General features: G+C 44.1%; 2 protein-coding genes across 2 annotated transcripts; one reads left to right on the top strand and one right to left on the bottom strand.

Moving 5' to 3' along the window:
- Positions 1-8,283: 8,283 nt before the first annotated feature.
- On the top strand, positions 8,284-19,123 carry LOC125546105 (villin-2-like). Its single transcript, XM_048710248.1, has 25 exons — positions 8,284-8,564; positions 9,730-9,857; positions 9,981-10,080; positions 10,178-10,246; positions 10,325-10,561; positions 10,656-10,833; positions 10,922-11,054; positions 11,858-12,017; positions 12,107-12,263; positions 12,344-12,447; positions 12,554-12,712; positions 13,314-13,382; positions 13,470-13,538; positions 13,914-14,051; positions 14,332-14,460; positions 16,071-16,221; positions 16,360-16,370; positions 16,452-16,592; positions 16,678-16,803; positions 17,052-17,108; positions 17,316-17,414; positions 17,482-17,589; positions 17,655-17,898; positions 18,203-18,456; positions 18,621-19,123. Exons 2-25 carry the CDS (start codon positions 9,805-9,807, stop codon positions 18,732-18,734), a joined length of 3,060 nt encoding a protein of 1,019 aa, XP_048566205.1. The 5' UTR covers positions 8,284-8,564; positions 9,730-9,804; the 3' UTR covers positions 18,735-19,123.
- A 1,101-nt stretch (positions 19,124-20,224) lies between these two features.
- LOC125549325 (NADPH-dependent aldehyde reductase-like protein, chloroplastic) lies at positions 20,225-21,454 on the bottom strand. Its single transcript, XM_048712764.1, has one exon. The coding sequence runs from the start codon at positions 21,379-21,381 to the stop codon at positions 20,563-20,565; it is 819 nt and encodes a 272-aa protein (XP_048568721.1). The 5' UTR covers positions 21,382-21,454; the 3' UTR covers positions 20,225-20,562.
- Between the last annotated feature and the right edge of the window lie 2,696 nt (positions 21,455-24,150).

Genomic DNA, 24,150 nt, shown 5'->3' with positions numbered 1-24,150 from the left:
GCAGAGAATACCTTACTGAAAACTGCTTATCATTTCCTTCTGCTCCTCGTTGGGTTCGACACTCTTACTTATCGAAAGGCCTACGATAGATCCCCTATACTTGTGGGTCATCAAGACTCTTTTCTGGCGCCGTTGCCGGGGAGTGAAGCGCAGTATGACGACATGCCTTCTGTCATGGTCGTCCTTGACGTCGTGATGCATGCCTTGGCATTCTCGAGCATCACGCAAGTGTCAGGCTCGGCCGTCACATCCTCCATGATGTCGCGCACGGCGTCCTCCGTAGGGGCGCGCGGATGCATACGCCCACAAGTAATAGATATATTCTTTTGTTGTTTAAGAAACCTGTGATAGTCAATTAATAGTGGAGATAATAATAATGACATAGTGCACATGATTAATGATTTGTTATTGAGGAATATCTCATTTTGTTTTGGAAGGTTATCGAGGAAAATATTATGTCTATATTTTAGGAAGGTAATCTCAAATATATGATGCGAGTTTTGAATTCTTAATTACCTAGTGGAGATAATAATAATGACATAGTGCGCAGGATTAATGATTTGTTATTGAGGAATATCTCATTTTGTTTTGGAAGGTTATCGAGGAAAATATTATGTCTATATTTTAGAAAGGTAATCTCAAATATATGGTGCAAGTTCTGAATTCTTAATTACCTATTTATTTACGCGATTGGAATGAATCAGAACCTGCCAAAGTAAGAACGAAACAAGATATCTCGTTTAATAAGATTTGGTTTTTTAATGGGAAGGAGAAAAACCAGTTGGTGGGGGTGGTGGGAGGTGACGAATAAAAACCGTATGAAAATAAACCATACCAGGCTACCAACTCCTCCATTAGGAGTAGAGATATACCATTTTTTGCGGGGAGATTATAGCTAGATATACTTGGGAGGACGAACATCTGCTCTGTGTATGAGCAGTGAAAACGAAAAAGAAAATGGCACCAAGGATGCACAAGTTTTCTAGGTGTGTGCAAAATCTCATGGTGATATGATAAAAAAAAATCAGAGTTCTAAGATAGGTTTAATATTTTTGGTTTTAGAGCACTCATGTTGTACCGAGCTCCTCCAATGTCATATTGGCATTAAATTATCACGCACACAAAAAATTTGTTCATCTTTGATGTACAGAAACTTCAGACTTTTTTGCTATTTTATTTGAACTTGTTGTTCACCGGGGAGCACATGAGCCCGGGATCAGCTATGGATTTTTAGATACTTAGGGTCTTTTTACAAAAGGAAACAAGAAAAACTTTTTAATTAAAAATATTTATTTTTACAAAGGCCAGAAGCCCTAGATTAAATAAGTCCAAGTCTTATAAGAAAACCCCTAAAGAAAATGAAAAATACAAATAAGTCCAAGAAAATTCGGTGTGGTATCCAAACCTCCACAAGTCGATGTCATGTCATGATTCGATCTCGATGTTGCACTTGCTCCGCATCACTGTCGACCACCATGAAGTCATCTGACGTTGTCATGATACTCCAAGCACATATTGTTGCACAAGAGAATAAGGCGAAAGCCGAACACGAAAACTGAATGCCACATCGACTCTGAAAGCACCATCGCAAGATGTTATTGAAGAGACCATTGACGGGGTTGTGAACTAGGGTGGAAGCATTATGGTCAATGAGACAATGACTCACCCCCACAATACGAAGGATTGGATATGGGAAACCCTCACATGTCCATAGGTACTTATGTCACTGTGCCAACACCTCAGTTCCCTTACGAATGATAAGAGGAGACTAAAATGTACTAATAAACTAGACCAAATCTCCCAACAAGCAGATACCCTTGCTCAAAAGTCGCATTGAGGCCCCTTGGGGCAGGTAGGGTTTGTATCTGACTCTTAGTTAAGAGTCAAAGAAGAAAACTTTAGATTTTAGGGTTTGAAGGGGACTAGATTAGTAGAATTTCTGATCAACATAGAAAATAGACGATGGCGGGACGATCTTGTTGACATTCTCTCTGTAGATGCCTTACACATGCGCCCATGTTTGTGTAATCGACATGATACAAGCACTCGTACCCATCGGGGCCTCGATGTCGTCTCTGATCGGCCCACCATGGCTAGTTGTGTGTCATTGACATCCTTGTATATTATACTCGATTTCGTACTTAGAGCATCTCCAGCCAGACTAGGCAAATTTGACCCCCTAAAAGTCCACGGGCAATGTCGACCCGCTCCTCATTTGTCTGCCCGGGCAAGCACGCCCCTCATATTTATGCAAGTGCATGCACATAGATCATATAACACACAACCAATTCATAACCAATTCAAAACAAAACAAAACAAACCATTATTCAACAATTCAACACAATCCAAAATAAAAAACAATAATTCAAACATAAGCACTACACAAATGAAATAGTCGCTTCCCTTGTTGCTCTCGTTGATTTCCTTTTCTTGTTGTGATGCCACTTCTTGGTTTCGTTGTCTAAGAGGCTAGTGTCCTGCAACATGATGCTTGGCTACTCTGTGTCCCTGACTAGCCTCATCTTCTCTTTCTCAAGATCAATTGTCTCACAATTCTTTGCCTTTTTCAAGATCCATCTTCAACCATTTTCTCATGCTTCTCCGTGTGTATCATCTCCTTCTCAATGATCATCCATGGTGCGGGCGGACGACTGAGCAGGTGTTGAAAACTAGGATAGAGGAGGAGGTTAGCGGCAAAGGCACGAAGCAAGGGCGAAGGAGGGCGAGGGCGCAGACGCATGAAAGGGGGGCATGTGTGGGAGGAAGGGTGGTCTATTTGGTCAATTTGAAGGGATTTGTGATGGGCCCTCCAGGTTGGATCCGATGTGGCGAATCACATATAGGCTATGTTTAAGGGGTGCCGGACAATACGAATATATGGACCGAGCTTAAAAATCCGTCTCATATATGAGCTAGGTTTGAAGGGTGCTGGACAACACTAACATATGGGCTGAGTTTGAAAATCCGGCTGAGTGACTTTTTTTGGTCCGGATGGTGTGCGCCCGGATATAGAGGGAGGCTTTCAGTCAAATCGGCTTACCAAATGATTTTGAACACCAAAGAGCATAGAGAGAGCTGGTTAGAGGAGAATGCAGGAGCATCGGACCTGAACAAGAGCAGCAATGCATGGACCTCACTGTGGCATATGAAGGTCCTATCAAAACTGAAAATTTTCGCTTGGAGACTGGCGCGACAGTCGATCCCGGCGGCTGCACTGCTGAATCACCGTAATATGTCTACCTCATCGGCATGTGCGCTCTGTGGAGAAGAGGACTCGTGGAGGCACGCGCTTCTAGACTGCACGATGTATCGATGCGTCTGGGCGCTCTTTGATGAAGACATGGTGGCGAAGATGAACCTGAACCAAAATACCAATGCGAATAACTGGCTGTTTGAGTTATCTGACGATCTGTCGCAGAAAGAATTTGTGCTCTTGGTGGTGACACTCTGGGCTGTGTGGAGGTCAAGGAGAAAAGCTATCTATGAGGGCCTGTTCCAAAGTCCGGCGTCAACAAATATATTTATACAATCTTACATAGATGATCTGGAAGCCATTGCTTTGACACGAGAAAATGTACTCAGGAACCAGTTGTGCGCCCAGCTCACTGGATACAACCACCAGAACTATTTTCCAAGATTAATGTTGATGCCTCGGTGGCTAGGAACCGGGGCCGAGGGGCTGTAGCGGCCATATGTCGAGATCATGAAGGTAATTTCCAGGGTGCTTCGTCCATGCTGATCAAAGGGGTCAGTGGTCTCCCATCTCTGGAAGCCTTGGCGGTTCGGGAGGCTCTAGCCCTCGCCGATGATTTAAACTTGCAAAGAATTCATGTGGCATCCGATTGTAAGGTGGTGGTGGACGACATCAAGCATCGGAGCAAGGCTAGCTATGGAGCAATCATATATGAAATCATTGATCACAGTTCTTCTTTTAGTGTTTGTAATTTTGTCCATGAGTTTAGGAGCTCGAATTTCAAGGCTCACAATTTAGCGAAGCGGGGTTTGAAGTTAGGGGTGGGTCGCCATGTCTGGTTAGGGCACCCCGGAGATCTTGATGTTATCCATGTAAACATTATGACAACTTGAATAAAAGCTTCGCGAGATTGTCTAAAAAAAATATGAGGGCGTAGTAGGGTCCGATTGGAGATGCCATTACATATATGATCTGACTCTGACACCAAACTCTTCGCTATCATAAGTCCAATTACAAATTTCAAGTTTGTTTTTCAAATTTCAAATCTCTTAGTAGTTTTTTTGAGAAAAGTATATTTTTCATCCCTCAACTCTTCACAAGTCTAGATTTGGTCCCTCAACTTTAAAACCGGACAATACGCACCCTCAACTATTGAAACCGGACAAGGTTCGTCCTTGGACTCTATTTTGACCGGTTTTGCAGCCGACTCACCCGGTTTTGACTGAGCTGACTCAAATTCCTGTTTTTTTCCAAACCCACATACTTTTTCCAAGTTTGCACATTTTCTTAAATTTATGTATATTTCAAATCAGTGTACTTTATCCAAATCCACGTACTTTCTTCAAGTTTGCGTAATTTTTTCAAATTCACATACTTTTTCCAAATCCGCATAGTATTTTTTAGAAAAACATGTGAATTTAAATAAGTATGCGAACTATAATAAAAGTAAGCAAATTTGAAAAAAATACGCGAACTTGAAAAATGTACGTGCTTTGTAGAAAAATACGTGAATTTAAATAAGTACATGAACTAGAATAAAAATACGTGAATTTTCAAAAATATGCGAACTTGAAAAATGTAAGCAGTTTTGTAGAAAAACATGTGAATTTAAATAAGTATGCGAACTATACTAAAAGTAGGTGAATTTGAAAAAAATATGCAAACTTGAAAAATGTACGTGGGTTTGTAGAAAAATATCTGAATTTGAAAAAAGTACATGAACTAGAATAAAAGTACGTGAAGTTGAAAAATATTCATGAATTTCAAAAAGGTTTACACGAATATTGTAGAAAGTTCGTGAATTTAAAAAAAATACGCGAACATGAAAACATTACAAGAATATTGAAAAATAGGCTAACTTGGAAAAGGTGCATGGATTATTGGAAGCACATGAATTGTAGAAAAGTTCATGGATTAGAAACAGTAAAGGGTTTGAAAAAATTACGCGAACTGAGAAAGGTACACGAATTTCAGAAAGGTCTACAGACTTAAAAATAATAATGTTTTGAATAAAGTATACGAATTTCAAAGAGTGGACACATATGAAAATATACGTGAATTTAAAAAAAATCACGGATCAAAAAAAATACGCGAATTTGAGTCAGCACCGGTCAAAACCAGGGTGAGTCAGCTCCAAAACTGGTCAAAACCAAGACCAGGGACGAGGCTTGTCCGGTTTCAATAGTTGAGGGTGCAAGTTGTCTGGTTTCAAAATTGAGAGACCAAATTTAGACTCGGTCAAGAGTTGAGAGACGAAAAGTATACTTTTCTCTAGTTTTTTTTGTGTGTGTGGGAAAATCTGTTAGTAACTACATGAGCAACGTCAACATGTACACGGTGTGGATTGTGGAACCTGCCGGAGCGAGCACGGTCACGTGAGGCCGGAAGAAATCTAATCATGGAGCCGGCCGGGTCTTAAAGCATGGATCGATGGATCGTGCCGTTCCCAACCAACGACCGGAGCCGGAGCTGCCCCTGCATGCGCCTCAATTATGGGGATCTTTCTGGCCTGAGCTAGCAGATCCTCTGCCACTGCGCCGGTGCAGAGGCTGCGGTGGCGCGCAAAGCAGCAGGCCGTGGCGACGCACATGGCATGCCGGCCGGCCGGCCGGCGACGCCGCCGCGGAGCCCCGACCGAAGGGCCGATCGATCAATTTAAGTCACGCGCAGCGCTGCACGTACGGCTGTTGGGTTAAGAGGGCATCTTCAACGCAAGCAAATGGAGTTGCCAAACGTCGGTAAACACGTTTGAACGCAATTCATCAAGCTGAGTGGACACCAAGCCTTGAACGAGTTCATGGTTTTTCTTTACAATGCAGAGGGGTCGCTTAACGAAAAAGAAAAAGAAAAAACGTCGGAGGTGAGGTCGACGACCCTGCCCTGACGCTACCAGCCTCGTCGTTGTTGGCGGTCGGCGCCAACCGGCCGGAGCCGTGGACATGTGCCTATTCGGCATCGTCGTCATGCTTTGCCAGCCCCTTGCCGTCCTCGGCCTCGAACTCCTCAAAGAGCCGCTCCCATCGTGCATTGACGTGAGCACTGTCCGGTTCTTTGTCGACGGCAGTTGGGCTTGCAAGGAGCTCCGCCATGGCAGCGACAGCCACACGCCCCACTTCCACTCGAGTCACCGCCGCATGGTGCTCTTCAGGAGTGCCAGATTGAACTGCTTATCCGCATGCAACATGGTGTCCAGACGTCGCGCCGCACATGGCGTCGACGACCACCGCCTCCTCCTTCGACCCCGACTTGGAGCTCGGAGGTTGGCCCGCCTCAATCCGAGCCTGGTGCTTGGCGCCCGCCACGATTTGCAATGTGCGCCCCGCAATAGCGCCTTGTACCACATTATCGCCACTCTGGACCAAGCCAACGACAGAGGGTAGACAACAGATGCAAAAAATGAGTTTGGATGACGGATGCGAACAAGTGGGTTCGGACAACATACAATGAATTTGGACTAGGGGCTCGTACAGTAGGGCTAGCGGTAGGGTTTTAGGGGTGGCCGGCCGACTTTAGATAGTTGGGACATGTAAAGCGGCGAAGTTCAATGGGGACAGCTGTAGCAGGCTTCTTGGGCAGCACACCACCTTGAATGCGGATAGGCAGACGACCGGGTTGAAACAGTTATAAATGCGGAGGATTCTAGAGCCGACATGGTTTTGGGTGAATCTGAGGTGTTAGAGTTCGAGGTGGCTATCGTCCAAAAACTCCCCCATAGCTTCCTCCAATTTTGGACCTGGGCGTGGGATTTCAAACGTTCGGACCACCTCGATTGAATGATCTACATCGGAGATCTGAGAGATGGAGCTGGCATGGCATATTGAGATTTTATGAAGTCATCACATGCGCCTCAAAGTCGACGGGAATATCTTCTTCTACCGAAAGTCTAAGATAAATCCAACTAAGCACCAATACTAACTCTAAGATTTAAACTCTGATGGACCGGGGATATCGCCGTCTTCCTAACCATCGAAACCACATGTTGATTCGCCGTCTATTTTGAGATTTGATACCCGTTTCCGTTAGAGATGGCCCGGCAATCATCCACGTGTTCATAATCTTGGATCGGGTAGTAAACAGTAGTACTGGTAAAATCCTGCCCCGGCCAGGCAGGAGTAAACAGTACTAGATCGATGTGGTAGTATGGAATCGAATCGAATTAAAGAAATCGCGACGGCCCATCGGGAGCGGGAGGAAGATCGAGATCGCTGTAGTATATGTTTGCGCGACAGATGGAATGATTCGAGCACGCCATGTTTTTTTTCACTTTGCGGAACACGAGCACGCGGTCGAGTGAAGAATCGCCGAGCGTCAGGACCTGCTGGGTGCAATACTTGTAGCCATCCTACTGTATATATACGAGTATTCTTTTTTTTTTCTAGAGGCGAGGGAGTATAGATATAGTTTTTGTTGTTGTTGAATAGGAATGCACCTATATTATTATCTGGACTAGTTTGGAGAAGACTGACACCGACACGACCGGATAAAACAAAGGGGCTCCAGCCGGCCAAACCGCAGGACGCATCGTGGCCATGCATACATTTCTCTGCGCCGTCTCAAACGCAAGAAAACAAACAGAAACGTGTCGCCGTCATCAAATCAGAGGCAGAGAAACCACGAAACGTGCAAGGAATCGTCAACCGGCCGGTTGGAAGAGGAAGAAGAAGAAAACGCATGCCACAGACATTCTCCTCCCTTTTCTTTCCAAGAAGAAGAAGGAGAGAAACAAGATATATCTTTCTCCCGCCGGACAAGGCAGCCGAATATACTATACTATGCGTATCCCCTAAAAAAAAGAATATACTGCAGTATGCGTCACCGGCCAGTGTGTATGTGTATGTACTGCTCTGGCCCTGCAGCGCGCGCCATGTGGCACTTATTGCGCAGTGTGTACACTTGTACCAGGCCAGGCCAGGTCGGGGTCGGGCGAGGGCGGCGACGAGTGATGATGGCCGCCACTGGGCGACCGACCGACCGACCGGGGCGACCTTGGCTGGGCTGGCTGGATGGCTGGATCCATTGCCGTGCCATGCAGCGACCATTATTACCCCCGGTGCGGTGGCACGAGCCCCGCATCGACGCGGCACCACCACCCCAGCTCAGCCCAGCCCAGCCAACCCGTCCTCCCTCCCTCCTCCCCTTCCCTCCCCTTCCCTCCCTTCCTTCCCACACACGCGGTGGGACGGCCCCTTTCCCTCCTCACTCTCGCCTCGCCATCCCGTCGACGAGCCCCTCCCTCCCCCTCGCCACCGCCGGATCAGCGGCCACCGCGCTCCTCCTCCCGGGCCTGCGGCGGCGGCGGATCTACGCGGACGGCGCGGGGGCCCTCCATCATCGTCGGCGGCCCCACCGGCACCCCCTTCCCCGGGCAAGGGTGAGTCGCCTTCCCTCTACTCGCCTCGCTCTGCAGATCCTCCCCTCCCCCTCCCTTCCCCGCCCGCGAATTCCGGCAGCGTGCGCCGAGGGCCCGTGAACGGAGGCCCCGGGGGCCGGGATCGTCGGCAGGATCGGGGATCACGCGCTCGGATCCGCCCCGCTAGATCGTGAGATCCGGGCCATTACGCCGTGATCCCGGCGTTACATACGCACTCTCCGGATTATAATGAATGCTCATTCATTATACGCACTCTCCGGATTATAATGAATGCTCGCTGAATTTCAGACTGTCACTCTCCCTCCGCACGCTCAGATTTTTTTTTTTGCTCATTACATCGGCCAGGCCGGCTAGCTGCCGGCCACCGTATGCAAGTTATTGCGTTCCCTATGCCAAGTGGAATTCACAGCTCGGACGAAGACTAGCATCGCCTGGAGCGAGGGGCACATGTTTCCTGAAAATCGATTTAACTGGACCAGACATAAGTGTGTGTGCTTGCACCTCAGCCGCCGCTGATCCTGTCCTGGGGGGTAAACAGTTGGAACTAGCAGTATAGCACAAGTTATCGTCGAGAGATGGTACAATTGGAACTCATTTTTCGAAGAGATCAAAAAGCCATTCAAATGCATCAAGTCCTTGCAGTAATAAGACACACCTTGGCCATGTGCTGCTTCTGTGACCATGGCGGACTCCTATGCGTGCAGGGGAAGCTGTGCTCTTCTCTGCTCACTTTGGAGCAGGGTGGAAAGAGGAGGCTTCCGTGTCATGGAGTTTGGAGAGAGAGAGAGTGAGGCTTCTGGAATTTTTTTTTTGACACCAACATAAATCTCAACACATGTATTTTTACAGCGTAAGCTTTTTTAATAGAAATCATGCGTTGATGGATATATGTTGTCAAAGAGAGAGCACATCAATGCTGATTATTTTAGACCTCTATCTAGACAGATGCCCAGCGCTGATTCATGAGCATTGTCCACGGCTTGATGCATTCTACTCTCAGCATCTCACACACGACTTCATTAGTTATCTTATCTGCACTTGATTGGAGTTTTTTCTTCTTCGATTTCCTTGTTGGAGTAACTGAATGTGTTTTCATATTACAATTGTTGTTTGATTTGGTTCAGCGTGTTCCCTTTTCAGCTTATGACCTACTCTCAAATTTCAGGGCCCTTGCTGTATAGTGGAGCCATTGCTGCTATTTCATCACCTTCAAAGTGAGCCCTGGTAAAGTTGCTTCCAAATGTCGACCCCGAAAGTGGTGGATCCTGCTTTCCAAGGGGCTGGCCAAAAAGTGTATCCTTCCACATGACTGTCAGCCAGTTAATTATCTTTGATTGAATTGATTTTGTTCCTTAAGCTCACAAATCTGGACTGTACTTCTTTATTTATGTATGCGTGCCCCTTGACGTCACTTAGTGGGATAGAAATATGGCGAATTGAAGATTTTAAGCCAGTTGCATTGCCAAAATCTGATTATGGTAAATTCTATTCTGGAGATTCATATATAGTTTTGCAGGTGATTGCTTTGACTCTTGCATTCTCTGATGCATCATTGGTCTTTCTATTTTTCTATCATACAAAAGTTACTAAGCTATTTCTTTGTATTTTTCTAGACAACTTCTCCTAAGGGTGGTGCATATCTGTACGACGTCCACTTCTGGATTGGGAAAGACTCAAGCCAAGTACACACCGTGTAAAATTCAATTTCTGTGACACTCAGAAATACATTTTCAACCAACTGACGACTTGTCGCTGTGCAGGATGAAGCTGGCACTGCAGCAATCAAGACGGTCGAACTCGATTCTGTACTTGGGGGTCGTGCAGTCCAGTATAGGGAGCTCCAAGGTTATGAATCTGACAAGTTCCTGTCATACTTCAAACCTTGCATTATACCTATGGAGGGTGGTTTTGCCTCTGGGTTCAAAACGCCAGAAGAGGAGACGTTTGAAACACGGTTATATATTTGCAAAGGAAAAAGAGCTATTAGAATTAAGCAGGTATGGGATATTTTACACTCTTCCTGCATATTCTTTTCAAATTTCAGCTTGTCAATTCTGTATGCTACATTAATATGGTGCCTACATTGTTCAGGTTCCCTTTGCACGGTCATCATTAAACCATGATGATGTGTTTATCTTAGATACTGAAAATAAAATTTATCAATTCAATGGTGCAAACTCCAATATCCAAGAAAGGGCTAAATCACTGGAAGTGATCCAACATTTAAAGGAGAAGTACCATGGGGGTGTGTGTGATGTTGCAATCGTTGGTAAGGGGATATTTAACCTGGCATCAGTATCTTTGTTAACTGATGTGCCTTTTTCTCTACTCACGTGGTTTAACTCTAATAATGCCAGATGATGGAAAACTACAAGCGGAATCAGACTCTGGTGAATTCTGGGTCCTTTTTGGAGGTTTTGCACCTATTGGGAAAAAAACTGTTAGTGATGACGATGTTGTACTGGAAACTACAGCACCCAAGCTCTACAGGTATTTATTAATAGAAGTGACTTTTGTTGATACTTAATGGTAGCAACCAATCCAAAGGAAATAAGATAATTAAAGGAAACTAATCATCATGATTCAAAATTCTATGTCTACTGTTGCTACTTGCTGGGGCCATGTGCATGACATTATTGTTGTTTATGTTCTCACATTTGTAAGATAAGCACGTACAAGTTAATAATTATTTAGAAATGAGCGTATGGTTGGCATTTAAAATAAATAAATTGAATCTCTATTCATCGCTAGACGATACAGATGAATGCTTAGTTATAGCTTGTTATTTTCTTCAGTTGTGCCTCCTACACTTAAAAATGGCTTCTAGCCAGTCCTTGGCTACATACCTTTTTACATGATAGGCTACATGTCTTTTACACCCATAAATTTTGCTTTCTACTCTATAAGATATTAACTAAACAGAAGTATCTTTTCGGGAGCAGCAACACAGTAATAAGATTTTATTAGCATCAGTAATGATGATTGTAGCAGCAAATAGTCCACAACACAACACAATACAATACAGCGACCCACAGACTGTCATAGCTTGCCTCAAGTTCTTGTGTCCCTAATCTGTGTATTCCACATTCCTTCTGGAAATAGCCCGGACCACCAGCTAAAGGCCTTTAAAAGACCGCTAGGAGGTGGGGGTGCAAAGGTAGCCAGGAGGTTTGCCTAGAAGCAGTTACTTGTCAAATGTTTATAGTTGCAGTATCTGTAAATATCACTTGATGTTGGAAGACGTGGCTCTATTGATATTTTACTGTTTGCCCTGTCCATTGTTCTCCTTGCAGTATCAATGGCGGTGAATTAAAGTTTGAAGATATACCTCTTACAAAAGCAGTCCTTGAGAACACAAGATGTTTCTTACTTGACTGTGGGGCTGAAATGTTTGTATGGGTTGGTCGGGTAACACAACTCGAGGACAGAAAAGCTGCCACTAAAGCAGTTGAGGTGAGCTTACAGAAAGTCTCTCCTTCTCTTTTTATGTTTTTGATTGTCATTTCAGATTTGCAACACTGTTATGGTTTTGCCTCTTGTAGGAATTCATCATTAATCAGAAAAGGCCAAAGACAACAAGAGTGACACAAGTGATTCAGGGTTATGAAAGCCATGCATTCAAGTCAAAATTTGAATCATGGCCTGCGGGTACTGCAACAGGGAACTCAGGTGCAGAGGACGGGCGGGGAAAAGTTGCAGGTAGTTTATTCAGTTACAACTAACAGGATAACAAAAATTCTATTTTGATTATTGCTGATGATCTTTGGCGTTTCTTCTAGCTTTATTGAAGCAACAAGGCGTTGATGTAAAGGGAGCTCCAAAAAGCAGCACTCCAGTAAACGAGGAAGTTCCTCCTTTGCTTGAAGGTGGTGGAAGGCTCGAGGTTTGGCTGATCCTATGTTCTACTTTATGAGTTGCATTCATTAAAATATTTATTCCCAAAATGCATTAATGAAAATGCCCTTACAAATAAATTGTTCCTATTTCAGGTGTGGTGCATCGATGGAAATGCTAGGAGTCCACTTCCAAAAGAGGACAATGGAAAATTTTACAGTGGAGACTGTTATATTGTTCTTTATACATATCATTCGGGTGACAAGAAAGAAGAATATTATCTCAATTACTGGATTGGGAAGGAAAGCACAGCGGTAATAATACGTTGCATGCTGCCCCACTTAGCTAATGCCTAACCTTTTCTTTTCACTTGATCCTAATTGTTGATGCTCTTTTCAAATAATAATTTCTTAGCGTGATAATGAATTAGTGATTGTCTTGGTGATTCGGCGTTTGCTGTTTTATATATCGTGCATTTACTTACATTATGGTGTACTTTAAATAAAACCTATGCCTAAGCCTTTCTGTAGAATTATTTATATTCACTGTCAATGCAAATGTCGAAGCCACATTGCCTGATCATATTAGAAAGGTTATAAATAGATAAATCAGGGTGCATGCATAAAACAGGTGTTGCAGCAACTAGTCTCAGAATGTTTTTGCTGGAAGGGTTCATCTTTAAACTGCAGATGTTGCTAGGATGCTCCAGATCTGCCTGCCAAAATCTTTCCATACATAGCTTAAATTTAAGTGTGTCTGTTCTATGTTAGAATAGATTTCCAAGGACAAACTCACGTTATTGGTATTAAAAGAGTTAACTGATCTCTGTTTATCACATTTTTACATCAACATGACTCATGTGCTTTTAAAAGTGAGCTGGTGTCTATGTTTACCTTTTTGGTGTACTCTGTGCAGGATGATCAAGTGATGGGAGCTGAACTAGCCAATACAATGTGGAATTCACTGAAAGGAAGGCCTGTTCTGGTGCTGCATTTTATTTCACATTTAAACAAGTGTATATAATATTTATTCCCAAGAGAAGAGTTTAATTTATTTGTAGTTGTACTGTAGGGTCGTATTTATCAAGGGAAGGAACCACCGCAATTTGTTGCTCTTTTCCAGCCCATGGTTATCTTGAAGGTATCACTGTTTCTGAATTTATCTTTTTTTTTTGACAATCACTCACCACCTGTGTGGTGGCTTCCCTTTGATACTGTTATGCTAAAAGGACTGCATAGTTCAATTCTTAGTATAAAATAATGTACAACAACAACAAAGCCTTTTGTCCCAAGCAAGTTGGTATAGGCTAGAGATGAAACCCAACAGAAACCTATGAGAACCCATAAATGAAGTGATCAAGTACAAGTAAACACAGTGAAGGAAAGTAAATTAAAGTTCTGGTACATGGATTGCTGATTTCCATGCAGTTCTAGCCAGAGCCAAATCGCTGGGTACATTCCAGTCTCTGAGTCTAAATAATATATGTAAAGTATTTTTCTTTTATTAATCATGTAGGGTGGTATCAGTTCTGGATACAAGAAGATTACAGAAGAAAAGGGTGCGGCCAGTGGAACTTACTCTCCCGAGGGCATAGCTCTGCTTCGGGTGTCTGGAACAGCTATCCATAACAATAAAACGCTTCACGTTGACGCGGTATAACCTGCCCCCCTGTTATTTTTGTTGATATCTAGAATGAGTGAATGACACATACTCCCTCCGATCTATATTAATTGTCGCTGATTTAGTACAACAAAAGCTGTGCAAGTGAGAATATTGGGCTTCGAGCTACCAAGATTAGTCTTTCAAAAGTATACCTTTGTGCCCATTTCTAAGAAAAAATATACCTCTGATGCACAGAGAATATTCGCAAAATCTACAACTGTACATAAATTCTGTTATTTTTCCCTTGAGCTAATTGGTTATTATTTTACAGCTAGCTACATCTTTAAGCTCCACAGACTGTTTTGTATTGCAAACTGGAAGTGCTATGTTTACATGGCATGGCAATTCTAGCACTTACGAGCAACAGCAGTGGGCAGCGAAAGTTGCTGAATTCTTGAAGGTACATGACCATCTTTAAACAGAGATCTTTTCAAATGTCTATGCACCTTTTGCAGAAGTCTTTATAACGTGATTTGTTATTGAGTTTGTTGAATGACAGATTCACCCATGACTCATCCATCTTACAGATACAAGTTATTACCACATACATATAAGATGTTAATAGTGACACTAACAGTTTAACTCGTGAAAAATTCAAGCTTATACGCTGATTTTGAATGGAAATGGGAACCTTATAAAGGTGACATATGAAGATTGAAGCTCATCATTCTGGTGGCTTGTGGTAACATGTATCACAATGTCAGTGTCAACTGAAATAAAGCTATTGCACAATTAGCAAAAAGTGCCGGTCCAGTTAGTTATATAATATAATTTCTCTGTGTACTGACGCAGTTCAGCACTACTACTGATTGCAGTTCAGTACTTGTACTGATTGCTGGCTTTTGCCAAAATTTACGAGGTAAAAATTCAATGTAATCTCTTTGGATGGAAAATTTAGATACATGCCACTGTGTGTTCATATTAGAGATGTGCTACTAAAAGGACCCCTCTTCGAGATATGCCATTGCAGATTGTCTGTTTTACCGTTTGAATCTCAAATTGTCTGATTTAAAAAATACGTCAGTATGGATGGAACTACCCCTGTTTCCTTTGTCAACCTCACACCAGTCCTGACTTCTTCCACGTCATTCCATAGTGTTCTCCATGGACAGACTCCGTTGCTTGCCAGGCTATTTGAGGCTGTACAATCTCATCGCGTTACATCATTGAGGATGCCGCTGTTGCAACATTGAACCATGGAATTTGCAGTAAGGTTGCTTCTGGAACTTTGGATACAATCTTCAATCATTGTGTCCCACCACTCTCTGTTGATGCCACCACTTGAAACTGCTGGGTAAACTCCAGTCACACCATTGTCGTAACTGAGCTGCTTCCACCACATATTCTTGCGCCAATATTATCGAGTTCCCGTTTCTCCTTTTTTTGGGTGCCATCTGAGCCATCCTTGCACCAACCTGTGTAGAACCGTTGCAGACTTCACTGTACCGACCTGTGTAGAGCCGTTGCAGACTTCACTGTACCCTAGTTGTAGTATTAGCGTCCCATCCCAACGTTCTTGTACATAAAAATACAGCCATGCTCTTTCCACGTGTTTCCTGAACACAGCCCATCTCCAAAGCTCTGGCGTCCTATTCGTAATGGCATATATCTGAAATCAGCCACTTAATGTCACATCACGAAGGACCTTTTCAATGGCACATCTCAAATACAGCCAATCTGCAGCAGCATGTATCTAATTTTTTATTCGACTCTTTACTGGTCGGCACAACCTTTTCGGTTACATGCCCCTGTTTATTTATGGAAGACATTTCTAAATGTCTATTCACTGTAGCTTGATGGATGGTCATAGTGTCACGGTTACCTAAAGAGTTCTTCTGTTTTAGTAATCGTGATACAGCATAGTTTTAAAAATATCACATCGAATTAAATGAACGTGGTTATGGATTGCTGCAAAGTTGTTCCATAACAATTTTTTTATGAAGCATTGTTTCATGAATCACTGCCATTCCCAACTATCCCTTGCTAAGATTTCTGTATCCAATATTGCAGCCTGGTGTGACCGTGAAACATTGCAAGGAGGGAACAGAGAGTTCTGCTTTCTGGTTTGCTCTTGATGGAAAACAGAGCTATACAAGCAAACCCATCATGCAGGATACTATTGTCAGAGATCCTCATTTGTATGCCTTCTCAATTAGGAAAGGTTAGTCATTGTAGATTTCTTACTTTGACTTCTTTGCTCATTATGTCAATATCTATATGGTACATGTACTTGTCCTAATTATCTTTTGTTGCTTGGTTTCATTCATGGTAACATGGTCATCAATTTACCATTGATCAGGGAGACTGGAGGTATTCCTCTTGCCCTTGATTTTCCTAAATTAGACTTGCTTATAGCAATTCAGGGTATGTGATGTCAATGAGCTTCGGCAGGTTACCGAGATATTCAATTTTTGCCAAGATGATTTGTTGACTGAAGACTTGATGATTCTTGACACACACGGAGAGGTCTTTATTTGGATTGGTCAGTGCGTGGAACCAAAAGAGAAACAAAAGGCGTTCGAAGTTGGCCAGGTGAACTGAAGCTTTGACCTTGTTATTATAGTTTGCTGTCGTTTTACAATCAACACTTGATTCTTCTTATACCTCTTTACCACAGAAATACATAGAGCATGCGATGTCGATTGAAGATCTTTCCCCGTATGTACCACTTTACAAAGTCTCTGAAGGGAATGAGCCATGCTTCTTCAAGACATACTTCTCTTGGGATAACACAAAATCTGTGGTATGCTGTCGGATATCTTATGCTGCTATATCTTTGTGTGCTATTGTCTATTATTAATTTATAGTGATGATATGATCTACTTAAGTTAATTAAAGTGAAAACCTACTGAACAGTTGTGGTTTCATGTACTTCTGAAGGCAGTCTTCGTTGTAGTTCTCCTTGTTCACTTCTACTTGTGTATGCTATTCGTGTTGTTTATTCTGTTAGCGCTTGTTATGGGCTATTAACAGGTATCTTGTTTTGTGCAGATTCATGGGAATTCGTTCCAAAAGAAACTTTCACTTCTTTTTGGATTACGCTCAGAGGTAATTTGGGTAACACTCGCAGCATTGCTTGGATGTATAACAAGTATAGTATAGCTGAATTGCTTTTACAGAATGAACTTCATAAACCCAATATTTAGACAATTGATCATGCTGTAGTACATGATACAAATTTCATGAATTCGTTGGAGATGCAAAATATAGAGAATATAATAGTAGCATGATATTGATGCCATAATTACTTTACAGGGTGCATCTAGGAGCTCTGGTAATGGTGGACCCACTCAAAGGGCATCTGCATTAGCAGCTCTATCATCTGCATTCAATCCATCTTCGCAGCCGAAGCAGGTAAATGCTCAGTATTTTCTCTACCAAAATATTATGAGTGATTAATTAACTAGGCAATCCCTTCCAGGCTAATGATAGTAGGCCTCCAAGCTCGGGTGATGGACCCACTCAACGTGCCTCTGCACTGGCTGCCTTGTCCTCATCTGCATTCAATCCAGCTCCGCAGCAGAAGCAGGTAAATGCTCAATATTCTCTCTACCAGAATATCATGTTATTAACTAACTAGGCAATCCCTTTCAGGCTACTGACAGTAGGTCTCCAAGCTCGGGTGATGGACCCACTCAACGTGCCTCTGCACTGGCTGCCTTGTCCAATGCGTTTAATCCATCCTCAAAACCAAAAACTCCACCTCCGTCACGTTCAGGTCAAGGGTCACAAAGAGCAGCTGCAGTTGCTGCGCTATCCTCTGTGCTGACTGCTGAGCAGTCTGGATCATCTGAGAATCTCAGAGCTAGCAAGACGAGCACAACATCAGAAAAGACTGGTACAGCCATACCCCCCTTTTAAATTTCATCTTCTTAGAGAACAATAATGACTTGTGGATTGTCCGATTTGTGTTTTCTGTAAAAGTGTTCCACCAAGACTTCAAAACAATTGTGCTCGTCTCTCTGCAAATAACTTTGGAATAGTGAATGCATGTCCACTGTGCTGTATATTTAATTTGCTGGTATACTGGAGTAACTGCGTGATGTTCACCAGACTAGTGGGGAGATCCATAGATGAAGTGAGCCCTTATGGACTTGCTGGTATTTCTGTTTTTCAAAGCTTGCTACCTTTAATCATTGCAGAAGCGGAGGTCGTCGTAATATCTCCAGCGGAGGCATCTCCTCGCTCTGAAGCTGGGGAATCCTCTGAATTTCAGTCAGAGAAAGATGCTGCAGTGCATGAGGTGCCACCTGAGGTAGATGTAGCACAGCCTGCGGCGCCGGAGGTGCCAGAGGAACAAGAAACTGAGCATGTTGGTGAAGCAACATTTAGCTACGACCGCTTGATATCTAAATCTACTGATCCTATCCGCGGGATAGACTACAAACGCAGAGAGGTTTGTTCTCGAGAACACTTTATATCCAGAGTCCACATGTACTGCTAGGTTATTCTTCCGAAGCACTTTTTAGGTTTGCTGGTTTAGCGTTGTTTCTTAGACTAGGGTTAAGCTTGTTTAGGTTGCAGCTGAATTGCTGATGTTTTTGGCTGTTGCTTCTCTAGGCGTACTTATCGGAGAGCGAGTTCCAGACTGTCTTCGGCATCACCAAGGACGCGTTCTACCTGCAGCCAGGGTGGAAGCAAGAGCTTCAGAAGCGGAAAGCCGACCTCTTTTAAATAAGCGGCTGCTTCCGGTTCTCCCGCAGAATGAGATCAATCAATCATGTGCTTGTTTTTATCCCTCTCATCATGATTGATTGATTGGCACGATCCATTGCTGGTCATCTTTGTGCGAACGGCTACCTGTGGCTTTGGTTGGTTGGTTTTGTGAATTTTATAGGTCATTCTTTCGTTTGTACATGGACTGAGTGCTGTGCTGTTTGCAAGGTCCTAATATGCTCTAGCTTGTTTTGTGATTGTCCATATGTGTATGGTTTTTCTCGGTTTGTTTTATTTACATGTTTATGGGCAGTCTCCCTGGGTATGTTTTGGAAGGTCGTCTACACTGTCATTCTGATGTACCACGGACAATTATGTTACCTATAATGTCTAGTTGTGCTGTTGAAGATTTTTGCAACTGGGAAAGAACCCTCCATCAAAATTATTGTCCATTCTTCTGAACAAGCCTGCATGTCTTACAATTAAGGAAGACATGCGGGCTCATAGAAGCTCCCATGTCAAACCTTTTGTATGTTCAGTTCAGTTGTGTTTTTGATTAAAAATATCACAAAACCACAAGTCATGGAGTTGGTGTTAACTGCAACAGACTCCCTCTGTAAAGAAAGGAACGCAATGCATTTAATATAGTAAATGCTTGGCATATATTCAGCTAGAGCATTTGATACAAACTTTGGAAATTGGCTTAGCCAATTATCAGAACAGGCAACTTCAATATAAACGCCTCTGGCTGCTAAACTGTGAGCTGCTACATTACAGCTAAAGTGTGAGTGGCTATGTTACATTCACGCTTACAATGCACTATGACATGTATAAGAAATTTAACCTCTTTAAACAAAGCGCCTATAGTTTACAGGTCATATTCATCACAAATACTCCCTCCATTCCAAATTAGTTGACTCAGATTTGTCTAGATACGGATATATCTAGACATGTTTTAGTGTTAGATACATCCGTATCTAGATAAATTCAAGTCAACTAATTTGGAACGGAGGGAGTAATAGTTTGCATTAGCACCATGCAATCTGTTTCAAACATCACCTTTTGACAACCCATTTGAATAGCAGCATGCATAGCTTGCTGAAAGCTAAAAGTACAGCATGCAGCAGGTTTGAAACATGCTGCAAGTTACCTGCTCCTTGATTTTGGAGAGGTGTGCTTAATATCACTGCTCGGTTGTAACTGATAGCCTAAATGAATGGTGGATCTCACATTTATGTCGGTGCATTGTGTCGGTGGCCAATGGGCAATTGGCTAATGTCGACCAGGACCAAGCTTGACCATCTGCAACTAAATGAGCTCAAATGTAGGTCTGAATGGTCAAGCTATTTGCAGATCAGGGTTTTGGGTTTGAAGCGAATTTGCGCAGAAATGGGTCAAAGCAGTGTTGGACTCGAAGTACTTGGGCATGGGCGATTTGTGTTTGGTTTTCTAGCAAAGCGCCTTTGGACATCAATATTCTCGTACCCCCACCCAAGGGAAATGAATAGTATGTAAATCCATGAGACTTCATGTAAAAACAATGTAAATCCTGGAGACAATATATGGAAAGGGATTGTACCGAAAACAAATACTCCCTCCATAAAGAAATATAAGAGCATTTAGATCACTACTGAGTACAGACCAAATACGGAGCACACACACCCATGCATAGCATAGGAACACAAATGTTTGTCACTCGAACACAGAAACTCCTTACCACTCCGCATGAGTGGTAAGCTATATCAAAAACGATGAACACAAACTCCTTGATCATGCAGAGAACACGCTGACGGAAGCAGATACGACTAGCTCATTTCGCCAAGGACGAGCGAGGGAGGGAGACTGTCTAGATGGTGCCGCCGTTGCAGCGCAGCACCTGGGCGTTAACCCACCCGCCGGCGTCGCTGGCGAGGAAGCCGACGAGCGGCGCGATGTCCTCCGGCTGGCCGAGCCGCCCCAGCGGCGCCTCGGCGATGTACCGCTCGGCCTCCTCCTCCGTCTTCCCGTTGTAGAACATCGGGGTGGCCGTGGACCCCGGCGCCACGGCGTTGGCGGTGATCCCCGTGCCCCGCAGCTCCTTGGCCAGGATCCTCGTCATCGTCTCCACCGCCGCCTTGCTGGCCGCGTACGCCGCGTACCCCGGCCGCAGCGACCCGACCCCCGACGACGAGAAGGTGACGATGCGGCCCCGCCCGTCGCGCGCCAGCCGGTTGGCCGCCTCCCGGAGGCACAGGAAGGTGCCCCGCGCGTTGACGCCGAACGCGGCGTCGTACGTCGCCTCGCTCGTCTCCGCCAGCGCCGGGTACGAGTAGTCCAGCACCGCCGCCGTCGTGACGAGCACGTGCAGCTCCCCGCCGAACGCCGCCGCCGCCGCGTCGAACAGCGCCCGCACCTGCGCCGCGTCCGACACGTCCGCCTCCACCGCGATGGCATGGCCGTCGCCGTGCGCCGCGTTGATGCCGGACACGAGCTGCTTGGCCGGCGCCGGGTCCCCGACGTAGGCCACGGCCACGCGCGCGCCCAGGGCCGCCAGGTGCTTCGACACGGCCGACCCGATGCCGCCGGCGCCGCCCGTCACGATCGCCACGCGCCCGTGGAGCATCAGCGGCGCGGTCACGCCGCTCGCGGCGCCATTGCCGTTGCCGTTGCCGTTGGTCTCGGCCATCCCTGCGCGCGTCTCACAGTGGGCGAGCGTGAGCTGAGCAAGACGAAGGACAGGGAGTGCATGCGTGTGTTTGTTGCAGGAGGCAGCGCCACGTATATAAGGTGGAGATCGCTCTACAAAAGTAGAAAAAAATAGAGTGGGGCAAGCACAATCATATAGCGAATTGAATTACAGAGGACGTACTGCTGGTGCAATGCTGTGCCCATGCGGAGAGCGCAGAGATTTATGAGGGTGGGTATATGTCCCAAATTTAGTATGGACTAGCAAATCTACTGTAGAGTTCTAGGTTTACAGTCTATATTTACGTATAGACTGATTTCTAGAGTACAACTTCCATTGATGAAAAGTACAAATTACATGCAAAATAGTGTCCCTCCGTTCATAAATATAAGATGTTCTAACCTCTTTTTTTTCTTCTGAATTGAATGTATATAGACTTCTTGTTTTAGTGCATTTGTTCACCCGTTTCAGTCATATGTAGTCCGTATTAAAATATGCAAAACTGCTTACATAAATGTAAACGAAGGAAGTGCAACTTAGTGAAAAGTACAAGTTGTAATGTTGGTAAATTGAAACTGAACCGACTTTGACATAAGAAAATGTCATCCAACTTAGATGATGAAGATGTCGGAACCGGATCCTCTAACTTAGAGCATCCTCAACAGCCACCCAACGCGTGGTGTGCTAAAAAAGCGTTTGCAGCGCGTTGATCGTCTGTTTTTACGCGGCACGAAGCACTGACTCTAGCGGCCGTTGTAAAGTTTAGCGCGCGCGAGTAGCTCCAGCGGGCGCTGCAAAAATACTGCACGCGCGCTCTCGCACAAATAACATATGCACTCCAAACACAACCAAGAAGATCAACCGCAAACAAAATAAATCAACAATAAATAGTTCAATTCCGTTATTACAACTCAAACAAATAGTTTATCTTTCACTACAACAAATAGTTCAACATTACAACATCAAACGCACAAATCATGATGCTTTTTGTCGGACATTTCATGCCCACCACTCCTTGATGAGATCCTTCTGAAGATCATCATGCGTTTCGGCACGTCGAATGGCATGATAGGAAGCAACAAAACGGGCCACCCTGGCAGCCCTCCGCCGCACTCGCATGGGATGTCCCAAGAGATCATAGTGAGAGTAGTCTAAATCTTGGCCACGCTTATTCTCGATGATCATGTTGCGCATGATCACACAAGCATGCATGATGTACCAAAACATCTTTTGATCCCAAAATCTAGCCTGTCCTCTCACAGTAGCAAATTGGGCTTGCAAAATCTCAAAAGCTCTCTTCACATCTTGTCTAGCCACCGTCTGAGCATTGTGGAAATCAAGATTTTTCTTACCTTTCGGTTTTTTCAACGGCTTCACAAATGTTTGCCACTTTGGATAGATGCCATCTGCAAGATAGTAGCCATAGTTGTATGTACGGCCATTTGCTACAAACTGCACTAGTGGCAGTTAATCATTTGCAATCTTATTCATCAGTGGTGACCGATTAACAACGTTGATGTCATTCAAAGATACAGACATTCCAAAAAAAGCATGCCAAATCCAAGTCTCTTGATCGGCCACTACTTGAAGGATTATAGTGGAACCCTTTTTTGGGCCATGGAATTGGCCATGCCATGCGAGTGTCCAGCGCGCGGGAGCGGGCGCAACAAATAAATGGCACGCGATGACGTTTCGGTCTGCGTGCTAAACTAGTTATGCCGCACGCGCGGTTTTTGCGCCTCCGCTGGAGCGCCCGGAGCGGTAGCGCGCGTAAAAACCACTAATTTTTCAGCGCGACGGTTATATAGCGCGTCTGTTGGAGATGCTCTTAGAGAAGGAAACTCACGATGCTGCACTGCAAGCCTAGTGTAAAATGAAGAAGAAAAGTTAGGGACTGTTAGCAGGTTGTTTACTGTTGGTATTTTTACTGTACATATACATGGTCTATAATTAATTTTATTTCAACATCAATTTGTTTGTATGTAACTATCTAAATGTACACAATAGATCTTTAATTTGTAAATCAATTTAAGTCATTTTAGCTTTATCATATGGATTGAAAGAAGGCATGGATTGAAAGAAGGCAAGTCAGGATACTTTAGGTTCTCTAACTTTCTTTATGTATGTTAATTAGCGGATCCAGATCGGTCATGTCATACGAAGTTTCTCGAGCAATACTTTAAGTTTTAACATGAAGTGTTATGATGTTTTATATAACGAGGCTAGGAAATTATGGTTGTGACATGATGATTAATGTCGCCACAATTTTGAATTATCCCATCAACCTATTTAGCGACAAAGACCTCTCTCTATGATTCTCAATCTCTCTTCCCACCTAAGGGCATCTCCAAAACAGACCCTCAAACCTCCGCAAGTATCCGGACCATGGTGTCTAGACACACTTTGCCATCCAATGCGATCCTACATCGGTCTGTCAAGCGGTCCGAACGTACCTTTTCCGGCAAATCTGAGACAAACGTAGGAGAGTTTTGCGGGAGTCCGGACACCTGCATGACCAACAAAAAGCCGCCACATACCGTTTCTACTCTGCGTCTGCCTATAATGACTAGTATTTAGCGAAATGCAATGTGCTAATTACAGCGGATAGCTAGCATTTTGGCGGAAGGTAGTACTGAATAGTATAATTTATTTGGTGGAAGGTGCTAATTAATATTTTTATTAAACAAATTAGCCAGTTATTTGACTGGAAGGTGCTCATTTCATTTGGCGGGCTTCCGCCATTGGATGGCATGCTTGTTAGCCTGGCTT

The sequence above is a fragment of the Triticum urartu genome, chromosome 3 (genome assembly GCF_003073215.2).
Source record: "Triticum urartu cultivar G1812 chromosome 3, Tu2.1, whole genome shotgun sequence".
Classification (NCBI taxonomy): domain Eukaryota; kingdom Viridiplantae; phylum Streptophyta; class Magnoliopsida; order Poales; family Poaceae; genus Triticum; species Triticum urartu.
The sequence above is the reverse complement of the archived record's forward strand: the minus strand, read 5'-3'. Positions and strand labels throughout refer to the sequence as shown.